At 40.3% G+C, this 14,163-nt stretch overlaps 3 protein-coding genes across 3 annotated transcripts in view; 1 reads left to right on the top strand and 2 right to left on the bottom strand.

Moving 5' to 3' along the window:
- Positions 1–14,163, bottom strand: part of LOC116708618 (MAP/microtubule affinity-regulating kinase 3-like) — a gene marked incomplete at its 5' end in the record, with an annotated part of 485,947 nt that overhangs the window by 324,602 nt on the left and 147,182 nt on the right. The window lies entirely within an intron of this gene.
- Positions 1–14,163, bottom strand: part of brf1a (BRF1 general transcription factor IIIB subunit a) — a 78,712-nt gene that overhangs the window by 43,059 nt on the left and 21,490 nt on the right. Inside the window, exon 6 of the mRNA XM_032546500.1 lies at positions 10,249–10,321. Within this exon, the coding sequence (XP_032402391.1) occupies positions 10,249–10,321 (73 nt within the window). The remainder of the gene's footprint in view (positions 1–10,248; positions 10,322–14,163) is intronic.
- On the top strand, positions 2,839–9,842 carry LOC116708601 (BTB/POZ domain-containing protein 6-B-like). Its single transcript, XM_032546510.1, has 4 exons — positions 2,839–3,770; positions 5,312–5,402; positions 5,503–5,621; positions 8,261–9,842. Exons 1-4 carry the CDS (start codon positions 3,340–3,342, stop codon positions 9,291–9,293), a joined length of 1,674 nt encoding a protein of 557 aa, XP_032402401.1. The 5' UTR covers positions 2,839–3,339; the 3' UTR covers positions 9,294–9,842.

Here is a 14,163-nt window from a genome sequence, read left to right on the forward strand (position 1 = left end):
TGGTGGGATTTGGGCTTAACGTGGCGACATAATTCGCAAAAAACTACGAAAAAAAACCCCATTATAAATCAATGGGAAAAATCCTAGAAATACCCTATTTTTGAGAATTTTCTGTGTCGTCACGAATTCACGTAGAAATGCCATTCAAATTTCATTTTGTAGATACGTCTGTGATCTCTTCGAAAGCGAAGACGGCTCGTCGATACCAGTTAAGGTTTGTCCACAATTTGTCTCTAAGCGACCCAAAGTTTCTCATTTTTCCGAAAATTAGAGTGAGAGCCAGGGCCTTTAGATCTCGGCTAGAGTGAGAAATGAAGAGATTTTTTGAGCCCAAGATAATTTTCAAATCGCCATCACGCCCACAAATATCGCACGATTGGTATCAAAATCGGTCCTGACATTGATACGCATGTCTGCTCCGGTAAAATGTTTTCGAAATTTATCTAGACCGTACGGTTTTCTGTCACGGTGCTTCAGAGCAAAGTCATGCGACAGGATTTTCTAGGCTGTCTGAGGCTCTGTCACTAACAGTTCACACCTTGGTGAGAAACTTATTTAACATAGCAACGGAACTCAAGAGGCTATTAGCTGGTGGTTAGGACTACAAATACGCATCACTGTAGTTCTAACTATAGTGGAACGCTCAGTTGAAACAGATCAGGACTGAACTGGCCTTTAGAACTATTTGCTGCTATGGGCTGTATATAACTGATTTAACTCAGTAACTGTTACACATGGGATTAGTTTGGAACTTTAAAATTAAGCATAATAATAATTTCAAAATAAAAGCCTTGAATATTTTTAAATCAGATATTTGCTCTGTTGGGCAATATATAACTGATTTAACCCAATGACTGTTATACATGGGATTAGTTTGGCCCTTTGAAATGAAGTTTAACAAAAATTCCAAAATAAAAGCCTTGAATATTTTTACATCAACTACTTGCGTTTTCAGCATTATATAACTGATTTAACCCAATGACTGTTATACATGGGATTAGTTTGGCCCTTTGAAATGAAGTTAAACAAAAATTCCAAAATAAAAGCCTTGAATATTTTTACATCATGCAATTGCTCTTTTTGGCTTTATTTGACTTTTTCATCCAAAGCACTGTTACACATGGTATTAGTTTGGAACTTTAAAATGAAGCATACTGAAAATTTCAAAATAAAAGTCTTGAATATTTTTACATGACGTAATTGCTCTTTTTGCCTTTATTTGTCTTTTTCATCCAAAGCACTGTTACACATGGTATTAGTTTGGCCCTTTGAAATGAAGCTTAACAAAAATTCCAAAATAAAAGCCTTGAATATTTTTACATCATGTAATTGCTCTTTTTGGCTTTATTTGACTTTTTCATCCAAAGCACTGTTACACATGGTATTACTTCGGAACTTTAAAATGAAGCATACTGAAAATTTCAAAATAAAAGCCTTGAATATTTTTACATGACGTAATTGCTCTTTTTGGCTTTATTTGACTTTTTCATCCAAAGCACTGTTACACATGGTATTAGTTTGGCCCTTTGAAATGAAGCATACTGAAAATTTCAAAATAAAAGCCTTGAATATTTTTACATGACGTAATTGCTCTTTTTGGCTTTATTTGACTTTTTCATCCAAAGCACTGTTACACATGGTATTAGTTTGGCCCTTTGAAATGAAGCTTAACAAAAATTTCAAAATAAAAGCCTTGAATATTTTTACATCATGTAATTGCTCTTTTTGGCTTTATTTGACTTTTTCATCCAAAGCACTGATAAACATAGGATTAGTTTGGCGCTTTGAAATGAAGCTTAACAAACATTTCAAAATAAAAGCCTTTAATATTTTTACACCAACTACTTGTTTTTTGAGCATTATATAACTATTTTAACCCAATGACTATTACGCATGGGATTAGTTTGGCCCTTTGAAATGAAGTTTAACAAACATTTCAAAATAAAAGCCTTTAATATTTTTACATCAACTACTTGTGTTTTGAGCATTATATAACTATTTTAACCCAATGACTATTACGCATGAGATTAGTTTGGCCCTTTGAAATGAAGTTTCACAAAAATTCCAAAATAAAAGCCTTGACAAATTTTACATCATATTGAATGGTGCACGTCCACCTTACTTAACGTTCTTGTGATTCTCCACATGCTATTGATTACGTTGCAGCGTTCTTTAGCATCGATGCCAATTTGTAGCGTGACAACGCCGGGCCCAAACCGACGGGCACGCCTTGGCAGGCCCCGGCTAAATTTCTTCCGAAATTTTCTAGTTATTAATTAATTATGTTTCGCTAGCACATCGGTTAGCATACAGGGCAGGCTCGTGAAACTATCAAGTGGCCAGTTAATTCATCTTTTTTAAAAACAAAACAAAAGTGATACAATAAATGAAGACAGAAACAAAATTATCTGAACTATTTTTTTAAAAAAAAAGGGAAAGAAAATTATTAGGGGTTGTAGGATTAAAATGTTTCTGAAGTTGCTTGGGGGGGAAAAAAATTATTTTTTTTAAGTTTCTATTCTTTTGTTCTGTGCCCCTGTGAAAAAAATGACCCCACCCTTGCTCCTATCCCCCCCCCCAAGTCTGGTCTAAAACCGCCACTGAAAGAGAGGACTAGTGGAAACAATCTAATTCTGGTTGGGCTTGGAGGATGTTTGTGTGCCCCGGGGGGCGCTGCCTCTTCCTCCGCCCCTGGTCCTTCAGCTCTCTGAGGCGCCAGAGGAGCCAGAGGAGAACCCGACCGCCCCCGAACCCGACCGCCCCGCCCGCCACCAGTGACGCACTCTGCGGAGGAAGAGGAGGGAGGGACTTCTGCAGTTCTTACGTTAGCGCCATGCCTTGATATGATTGGTTCTCATTGAGTCTGGGCGTCAGAGGAGATCGGGACGGAGAAAAAAAACGCAGTAAAAATAGAGCAGAGCCCCAAAACTCACGACTAATACCCATTTATTTGGGATGGCCGTGGATGTGGCGTGACGTCCCGGCAGGCTGGGTGTTCGGCTGCGCGGAAAAACACGGAGGACAATCCGTGAGGATTACTGCAAAGGAAAGGCGGAGAAATAAGCAGGACTGTCCGGATTACTCTCGTTGGAAAAGGGAAAACAAATGAAGGGAAGTGAGGATGAGCTGAACGCCAAAGAAAAGGAGCTAAAGTGTTTATATGGAAGCGGATGGGGAACATTAGTCCGGACCTGGACGGATGTTTATATTCCTGGATGACGTTTTAAATGCATTAAAAAAAATCCCTAAATTCTCCACTCAGGACATACTCGTACAGCACGTCCCGAAAAACCGAGCCAGTACACCGGGCATCAACACGGAGATCCGCCGTTCGTGCCGATGCCAACGGCAGACTGTAGCTTGTTCCATCATGGCCGGATCATGAGGTGTTTGACTTATCTGCTACTGCTTCCAGAAACACTGAAAAAGTCCAAGAAGCTCCCGGGGAGGCTGCCGGCATGTTATGAGATCCTGACTTTATCCCTGTCGAGCACCAAGAAGAAGCAGCAGAAGGAGGAGAAGACGACGAAGATGGCTGCGGAGTTGTTCTCTGCCGCCGGTCCCAACAGCACCAGCCTGGCCAACGGCACCACGGTGGCGGATGCGGAGAAGGCTAAGGAGGCGGTGTGCCTGGCGAACAGCGGCGGCGGCAACACCGGCGGCCTGAGCAGCGGCAGCGCGGCCAGCACTCCGACCAGCCAGCAGAACATCAACAACAACAACGTAGATCCACCCAGCTGGCAATGCAGCCACCCCACACTCAGAGAGAGGTAGATCCCGCTGCTAATCCCGGGCTCTGAACCGAGCTCTGGGCTCCTTACTTTTGAAGCAGTATTACAGTTTTAAAGCAGAGTAATAATGAAGTTTCTCTTTAAGTACTCCAGACAGGTCTGCAACCTGCCAAGTGGCTCTTTGGTCCGTCCACAACGGCTCTTAGAAACTTTGACTAAAAAAATTATAAGCTAATGTCTGAACTTTTAAAAATAGTTGCAGGTTTTTTTTTGTTTTTTTTTTGGGGGGGGTTGCATCAAATAATTACACTTAAATTTCACAACAGAATGACAAAGTGCCAGTCTACTTTTTATTTGCATCTATTTTTCTTATTAGACTAGAAACTATGTCCAAACATCATCATCTTAAGTGTAGCCATAATCTTTATGTTTTTCTTTGTATTAAAAATGGTTGGTCTTTAAAAATAACAGATTTTCTGTTTATACATTTACCATAAATTCAAAAGGTCAGGTAATAATTGTGGCCCTAAATCTTTTATTTTTGTGGACTGAAGGTAAAAATGGTTCTTTAGATTGTAAAGGTTGCAGAACCCTGAAGTATTTAATAAAGAGATAACAGCAGGACTCCCGTTTTTTATTATGCTCTAATAATTATGTCAGATTTGTTTATTAGGGGATTACAGGTGATGTGGCAATGTCAACAAGAGACACGTTTTAAACACAAGGTTTTGCTCGTATGTTAAAGCAAAGACAAAATTATAGAGTTTTGAATTCTGAGTGATTACTGTGGCTAGCAAAACGTCAGTATTCCTCCTTACTTGAACTCTTAAAGGCTGCCAACGTTTACCAATCTAGCTCAAAAGAACACTACAGGTTGTTGTTGTCAGAGCAACTTGGAAGCATTTATGTGAAGTTCGTTTTGGATCGTAGTCAGATCAGATTCTGTATAAGGAGGGTTAGCCTTGTGATGTTTGGTCATGTGACAGCGAAGCAGCACAGGTTTGTGGGATGCTTAGCTGAAACAGAGAATCGATGTAGGCAGTATGGTTGCTTTTACACGTCGAAAGAGTAGAAAATGTACATAACATATCGGCCATCACGACAGTATTTATATCGGGTGTTGAAATTGGTCCAGATTTTCAGATTGGTGCATCCCTACTTTTTTTTTTTACATGCGTTTGTGTAAAACAAAGCAACAATTAATCCAACTACTGCTGAAACAATAATATTATAACATTGTTCTTTTTCAGAAGCAACAGGTGGGGAAGTGGTGGGGTTTCTCCAAACAATGTGAAATACTTCTGTTATTTAAAGATTTACATTTAAAGACAAAAAAAGGACTTCTTAGTTTTGATGCATTGAATAAATGAGAACATGATCAGTTTTTTTAGTACTGGAACCTACAGTCACTGATTGGCTGTTTAAAAAATGATCTGATTGGTTGGTGCTTTAAATATAAGCATACATTTGAAACAGAAAGTGCATAATTTAACAGCGAGGCTAACTAACATCTGTATCTAACATGACGGCAACTGATGTTATACAATCCTGGGCTTCACTTGTGAAACTTGGTCTTTTAGGAATGCCTTGATGTTTAACAATGAGCTGATGGCTGACATTCACTTCATCGTGGGGCCCCTGGGGGCGTCACAGAAAATACCTGCTCACAAGGTAAAACCGTGTGTGATTCACAGCTATTCCTGTTCCTTTGTTGCCTTTAATAACAATAAAAAGCCAGGTGTGATGAATGCGTCTCCTGTTTTCCTCCCAGTACGTCCTGGCCGTGGGAAGCTCCGTCTTCTGCGCCATGTTTTACGGCGATTTGGCCGAGGAGGAGTTGGAAATCCATATCCCAGATGTGGAACCTGCTGCTTTTCTAATTCTGCTGAAGTAAGCCACACATGACCGAGCAGAGGCCCACATCACAAAGCGCAGTCAGCGTCACTTCAAAGCGCGTCATTACTCATCCGAAAGAAGCTAGGCGGAGGCAAAACGCCAGAGGTCTGGGAGTGGAGAGCGATTGCGCTCTGGAAATGCTGGGCTTCTCCTCACTCCTTAGAAATCCTCAGACATCTTTTCTCATCTTCAGACACATATTAACAGAAGTTGCGTAACTTAATGTAACGTAGCTTTTTTTTTTGCGCTTAGTTTTGAATAATAGTGTATCACCTGTCGATGTTGATTTTTGTAAAGTAGTTACATAAAAATACATTTAAATTTGATGCATTTCAAAGGGCAGTATTATGTAAAATTGACTGAGATTTACATCATGTTATAATGTTATTCCCTCATCAAAAAAATACCTGGAGTGTTGATTCTGTCATGCATGCTTGAGAAATCCTTTAATCTCCCATGGCAACGATTCAGCTCTGCAAAACCCCTGGATGGACCTAGCTCCGCCTTCGAGACGAAGCTCCTCCTCAGAGTTTCAGTTTTTAGCTTCAGTTTGTCATAATGTTTATGTCATAATGTTTATGACAAACAGTTGTTAGAGAAACTTTTTTTTTTCTTTTTTTTTTTTAAAGAACTGAAGTTAACAGTCAATTGATTGTGCTATAAACGTCACTATGTGCCTGGAAAACACATAATTCTGCCCTTTTAAATACATTTTTGTAATATAATTGAAAAAGTAAAACTAATTTTATAACGACACTTGATACAGAGTGATATATTTCAAACATCTAGGCAAGGATCGCCTACCCGACTACAACGTCTCTTTGTTCCTGGCTTTCTAACCATACAGTCAGACAGACATTTAAAGAGGAGCAGTAAAAGCAAATGCAGTGGTTTAGCACACCAGGGCACAGAAATGTGTTAGTGTCATGAGACTGCCATTCAGCAACACTCTTCAGTCAGAGGCCTGTTTGGATTCAATGTAATACTGACTGCCACTGCAGATCGTTTGTAGAACACTTTCAAGATACTTGGATGATGTGAGCTAGCAGAACATTTCATTTCCCTTTTTACATAGTTAAAGTAGTTTTGAATTGACTATTTTGGCTCATTCTGATGACCCTAATTGCTCAAGTAAAAGGAAACAAAGTCTTTTTCTTTTTTTAAAGACATTTTGCTTCTCATCCAAAAAAAAGGCAAAGGCATTTTGGATAAGAGCCGAAATGTCTTCAAGGAAAAAGAAAAGAAGTCCAGTTTCCTTTAACTTAATCACTTAGGATCATCATGACAATCTGGCCTGAAGTTCAGTATTTAACAAACTAGAATATACAGAGTATGTTCGCATAATTTCTGGCCTTTTTTTTGTTATGAATAATTGCATCAGTGTGCCATGGGGGTAATGTGACACTGCTGAGGCTGTAAGAAAGCCCAGGTAGCTCTAATGACAGCTTTCAACTCGCCTGTGTTGTTGGCTCAGATGTCTCACCTTCCTCTTAGCAACACACCATACGTTCTCTAAGGGAGTTCAGTCAGGCCACCATTTTCTAGCATCCCTTTTACAGGACTCTGAACAATCAGCTTTTTTCATGTTTGATCTTGTCTGGCTGACCCTCTATGTGGGGGGTATAAGTGGCTTGACAACTACCAAGTCAGCCGTCCTCTTCATCTGTCACATTTCTGTGTTAATCATTTTTCACTCGTTTGACGTACAGTAATATTTAGATTAAAAAACAAAAAAAAACCTGAATTTCTGGTTTTCAATAATTATCAAAATTACCAGCAACCAGTAACCAGGTTGCTGTGTATTGCAGACTTCTGCCCAGGTCCCTCTTGAAAATGAGATGTAGATCTCAACAGGGTTTACCTGGTTAAATAAAGGAAATTTACAAAAATTAAATAAAAACTGCTTGAAATATTTCACTTTGTTTATACTGAATGAGTTCATGATTACTTGAATAAACTTTACTATTCTGTTCTAATTAATTTAGATGCATTTATTTAGCATCTAAATAGCTAATCTAATCAAATACTGGTAATCTAAGTTACAGAATTTGATGCACAATCCAATTTTTGTTTAAATATAAACTGATGAAATTTAATACAGTGTAGAAATATGGAAATTGGGATCGATATCGACACACATGATAATATTGCTGTTATGGCCAATAACTGAAATTTACTGATATTATATATATTTCTCTACCATTTTGACAGCCTTAGAGAAAAAATGACCAGAAACAGACAGCAACAAGATGGAAATAAATATCGGTTGTTAATAAAATATGACATATTTTATTGAAGGGGAAGTTGCTTAATATCAGTGCAGTTTTACTTATCAAGCAGATACCGATGTTAGTGCCGATATATTGTGCATCTCTAGTTTACATTCTTTTCCTCTCAGTCACATAATTTAAACAGAATTTCAATATTGTTTGAATAGAAGAATTGGTTTCCAAATTAAAAATATAAAATTTTTTAATTGAATATTTTTAATTAAAGAAAATATTTTTTTTTATATATATTTTGTGAATAGAATCGTGACGTTGAAAGCTGGAATTGAATCGCTAGACACTGAAAGATATGCATCTTTTAGCACTTCTATAATCCTAATTTTGTGACATTTTTTCTGCTCCCAGATACTTGTACAGCGACGAGATTGACCTGGAGGCAGACACGGTGCTGGCCACTCTGTACGCCGCCAAGAAGTACATCGTCCCAGCGTTGGCCAAGGCCTGCGTCACCTTCCTGGAGACGAGCCTGGAGGCCAAAAACGCCTGTGTACTGCTCTCCCAGAGCCGGCTGTTTGAGGAGCCGGAGCTGACGCAGCGCTGCTGGGAGGTCATCGACGCCCAGGCCGAGCTGGCGCTGCGCTCGGAGGGATTTTGCGAGATCGACCTGCAGACGCTGGAAATTATCCTGCAGAGGGAGACGCTCAACACGGACGAGGTGGTGGTATTCAACGCGGTCATGAACTGGGCTGTGGCAGAATGCAAAAGGCAGGGTCTGGGGCCCACCACACGCAACAAGAGAGACGTCCTGGGAAAGGCACTGTTCCTGGTGCGGATTCCCACCATGAGCGTGGAGGAGTTCGCCAACGGAGCAGCGCAGTCCGACATCCTGACCCTGGAGGAGACGCACAACGTCTTCCTGTGGTACACGGCGGCCAAGAAGCCCATGTTGGACTTCCCCCTGACGCCGAGAAAGGGCCTGTCCCCACAGAAGTGCCACCGCTTCCAGTCGTCCGCCTACCGCAGCAACCAGTGGCGCTACCGGGGCCGATGCGACAGCATCCAGTTCGCCGTGGACAAGAGGATCTTCATCGCCGGACTGGGACTGTATGGGTCGAGCGGCGGCAAGGCCGAGTATGCCGTGAAGATCGAGCTCAAGAGGCAGGGGGCGACCCTGGCTCAGAACCGCACCAAGTTCATGTCGGACGGTTCCAGCAGCACGTTCCCCGTGTGGTTCGAGCATCCCGTCCAGGTGGAGCAGGACACGTTCTACACAGTCAGCGCAGTGTTAGATGGGAACGAGCTGAGCTACTTCGGTCAGGAGGGCATGACGGAGGTGCAATGTGGGAAGGTGACTTTTCAGTTCCAGTGCTCCTCGGACAGCACCAACGGGACAGGAGTGCAGGGAGGGCAGATCCCAGAGCTGGTGTTCTACGCCTGAGCTGCTGTCGCCGCTTTCTAGCCTTCAAGCTAATGTAGCATTCAGACATTCTGTTAACGTCACATTAACTAGCCTGCGTAGTTCCTCCAGAGACTATTTTAAAAGCAACAGGAGCCGTTATATTCTATTTAATTTAAGGTTTTTTTTTATTATTATTATTTAAGTGCTGATTAAAGGTTATTTACTCTGCTGCTTGTGTTGAAGGGCTGCATCTGCTGTTGAAATCAACACTCATACTGTGCTTAAGTAATCAAACCTGGAGTGAGTAGAGACTGCTTTAAGACGTAGTTTAATACAATGTTGTTCTTACAGTTACAGCAGCAATATTCCACAAGGAGCGACCTTAATGTAGGGTTCTGAGTAGACGTACAGGAAGAGGCGGAAAGCTCTTCACTAACGGTGGCTTTGCACTTCACAGGACGACCTCACAAACATTTTTGTCTTTTGTAAAATACAATTCAACTGTTAGCAGCTTGATGCTGTTAAAAACCTGATGTGTTCTGTCCAAGGATGCTTACACACCTCATAATAAAATGTTAAAGTTATAACATAAACAGATGCTAATCTTTGTGTTGTGGGGACAAACAAGGGGTTATGGTGCCCTCTGGGTAAGGAGGAATGAACTGCAACCTATTTTAATGAAAAGATTGATTATTCCATCAGAACACCTGTGCATCTCTGATTAGAATATTGATGAAATGTTCATTCACCTCCGTTATTTTATTGAAACGCTGATAGAATATTATTATAGAGAAGGAAAAGTTAAACCAAGTTTAGACAAGTTTCTTATTAGCTTTTTTCCTCCACTTCCCTTTTCTGGTCTAATTTGTGCCATCTATTCTGTAACATAGGCTGATGTTTGTGGTTGTGACCACATCAAGCAGTATGAAGCTACAGTGCCTTGTAAAAAAATTCAGAGAATGCTAAATGAAGAGGATGAAGTGAAAATCAATACCTATAGCTGGAGCGTTGATGCAAAGTTCTTTGGCCAGCGCGATGAAGGTTTTTCCCAGCACATAGACATTCACCTGTGAACACAAACACATGAAGAAGTTGTTACAAAACTGATTAGACATGTGAAAACCTGATGCTGCTAGATCCTCCTAAGTCGGTAACAGACATTTGTACAGCATCGACTAAGCCACTGAACCCGCCCAAAGCCACATACAGACTTCTAACCTGGCTTCAGTCCATTTGGTTCACCAGTTGCAGTGTTTGTGTGAAGCAGACTGGAAGAATCTGATACACCCTTTGCTTCCCAGACTGGTTTAGCAATCAGATTATGCAAAAGAACCAAAGTGTGAAAATATTTCACATGAATATGACCGATTAAAAACTGAATTTGAGCTGCACTCTGTTACTGCACCCTTTCCCCCCAGCAGACAGAATTTCCACATTTCAACTAGAAATCTCATTGTACCCCATGGTCAGATTGCACACACTTCTTCCTGAATGACTGTGGACTGCTGACATTTTAGCAATGTTCAGTTCTGATCATTTTATTTTACCTTTGATTGATACAATGAGTCAAGGCCTCCTTCCGTCTGAACGAAGCACTACTTCTATAAATCTACAACAATATGACCTTTACAGACCTGAGCCAAGCAAGAAACAGGAATTTTTTTTCATCTCTATGAACATTCTTATCTCCAATGTTTAACATTTTAAACTTCCACTATCCAAATAGTTTGAAGAGTTTTAGGATGTTTTAGATCTCGTTAAAATCTACGAACCATCAGAGAATTTGCTCTCTGATGGTAGCTCCCACATAACTACTCTTTAGGCTCCAGTTTAGTCCATGATCTGGGAGATCACTGAGGCATTGTTACTCTTCTATCACCTTCATTTCTCCCATGATGAAAACCATCTGTGATACATTACAGCTTCTTCTGTAATCTTCAAATGAAATCATTTTTTTATGTTCACGTTCAAGGTTAGGCAATGTTTCCAATACCACACAATAATGCGATCGACTGTATCTTTGGACGCAGTCTCTTGCTTATTCCTTGCATGCCTGAAAACAGAAGTTGTCAGAGTATCTCCAGCAGATGACAGGAATGATGCATTTAAAACCTCAATTTCCCTATGGGATTAATAAAGTTTAACCTAACCTAAAGTCTGAGGAGTACATAGTGAAAAGGAATGGTGAGAGTACAGTCCCCTGTGGTACTCCTGAGCACCTGGTTAAGACACACAGTCCTTCAGTTCCAAACTAGCATCCATCATTGATCCAGGCCTTGCGGGGATCTTTACCAACTTCTGCTGGCATTTCTTGAACAGTGAACTGGGTTTTATTTTATTACATTTTCTGGATAATTTGAAGAATATTCTCCTCAAAGTGCTCCCTATAGGTGTACTATAGCATCTTCAACTCAAACTCCACTGCGACACGCAAATTGCAGAGGGTCCTGACATACGCTTGTTTGCTACTCAGGTGGACCAACAAGAGTCTCCAAGACCTTCAGGATGTGAGGTCAGGGGAACAAGTCCGTAGTTGTTGCAATCTGATTGGTTAGCTATATTTGGCACTGGAATAGGGCAGGGTGTCATTCACAGTGATAGAAATGTCTCCTGGGTCTTCTCCAGGCAAAGGTTGAAGAGGTGAAGCAGAATCCCAAATAGGTGGTCAACACCTTAATAGAGTTTCTTCAGGTTTATCTTCTCATGGTTCTTCAAAGAACAGGTTGTCTCTGAACAAAGGGCTAATACTCAAAGCAGACAAATAAGAGATTGATCTTCTTTGCCAAGAGCAGGTCTTGCAGAAGAAGTGTATGGATCCCTGGCATTTTCACATGAAACAAATTAACATCTCGTGTTTTCTGGTAATGCAGTTTACCAGTGTTGAAAAGTGTTGAAAAGCCGGAGATGTAGCAGGGTATGAGGTGTGGCTAAAATCTGCAAATGTAATGGGGTGTTGTGACTGTAGTTTAGCAACAATTGAGCTGTCGGCATGACATGAGACTTGACATGTTATGCCATCGGCTGATGGCAGAATGTATACTATTGGCAACAATGGTGAACTTCCTCAGTCTGTAATAGGTTTAAGAACCAATAGCTAAAAATATCCACATATCTGTAAACACAAAATACTGCAACCACAGTACTCTGGCAGGTATTATGCAAGGTATGGAGAGGTCAATCAGCTCCACAATATCCAGAACCAGAATTTAAAAAAATTAAAAATAAAAAAAAAAACTTAAGAAAAGCAAGTTTTGGAAGAAATGCAAGAAAGCTACTGTCCCTTGCACTGAACTATTCCAGAGTACAAAATATGGCAGTCTGTCTTTGGAACGTGTATACTACTAAGGTGGCAGCAAGTATTAAAAAAGCTAATTTTTGTGTTTTCTTAGAGTAAAGATTTCATATTTGTATTTTAAAGGGTCCAAAAGTGAAAAATAAGAATATTACATGTTGTTTCTATTGTTCTTCTGGGGCCTCTTGCACCAGAAATGCCACAGCTAAGCAGCCTCACTCCACAGCTGTGCGCACACAAACTTGGCGGACGTTCCTGATCCCACCCCCTTAATTATCGCAGGAAGGAACCAGATTAGAACCAGGAACCTCCAGGACCACCTCTACCACTCGAGTCACAGCTGACCACCAACGTAAAGAAATTAAATATTTTACTTTAACAATACAGACAAATATTACATATTTAGATACATGGTTAGCTAGCTTTTAGAAGGATGTTTGCACTGCTTAAATCTCAGCCATTTTGGGGCGCACCGGGGTGGCATAGGGGATAGAGCGACACATGTTTGGAGGCCTTGAGTCCTCGACGCGGCCGTCGCGGGTTCGACTCCCGGACCCGGCGACATTTGCCGCATCTCTTCCCTCCTTTCCTTCCCCCTTTCCTGTCAGCCTACTTTCAAAAAATAAGGGACACTAGAGCCCACAAAAAGACCCCATGGCAGGGTACAAAAAATATATAAATCTCAGCCACTTAGTTTGATTCTTTTTCTTGACTGTTGAACCAATAGTGAACTCCATTATAAGGTTAAAAGAGCTGTCTAAGGCTTTCAGAAAGTAAAATTACTCATCAAGCAGTGCCAAAAAAAAAAAATTCACCTTCTGCAGAGAAAATAGTCAAAAGAAGGAGGACGAGAAACGTAGAAAGTTTAATAAATTAAATTTGTCAGTCAAAATCCTGTACAGACGATGAATAAAAAGTAACAGGCTAGCACATATGTAATTAAAAAGCAAAGACACTCAAATAAAAATTTGTTTTAGTTTTGCAAACTTGATTAAAGGTGCAGTACCATGAGTGCCATTTTATAGCACAATCAAGTAGCTATGTTAACTTCACTTATTATAAAAATGCTACCTATATCAAATGACTTAAAAGAAATTTCACCTTGTAATTTAATGCCTTGAAGCTGGGCCTTTGCCTCTTTAAAAAAAATCCTGGTTTGATACTTCACCTTCAGGAAATCATCACAATGTTGCTAAAAGTTTAATAGAGGAGTCAAGTTTTTACCAGCGCTCACTGAGAAGTAGCTCCAAGGAGTCTTCCTTGGTAAACCTGATAATAGTTTCTAACAATAGTCTAATCTTTAAAAGGCAGACATGAATGAGGATCTCGACAGGTTTCATCTGATCTGCTCTTATTCTACAAATGGAAAAAGACTAAGCTGGTCAGTCCTTTATGTACAGGGCAAGTAAAAGGCAACGAGTGGTCCAGATGTTTCAGATCCATTTTGTAATGCACATACATGTGCATATATAGGTGAGAGGTTACTCCACATGATGGTAGAATCAGACCAAATGGTGCAAAATACAAGAAAAATAATTTGATTAGTAATATCTTTACCACTGAAGTCCTGAGATGCTGAAATAATTCTGTCAAGCAAAATACAGTCATCTACTGTAC

Source organism: Xiphophorus hellerii, chromosome 19 (genome assembly GCF_003331165.1).
Source record: "Xiphophorus hellerii strain 12219 chromosome 19, Xiphophorus_hellerii-4.1, whole genome shotgun sequence".
In the NCBI taxonomy this organism is placed as follows: Eukaryota; Metazoa; Chordata; class Actinopteri; order Cyprinodontiformes; family Poeciliidae; genus Xiphophorus; species Xiphophorus hellerii.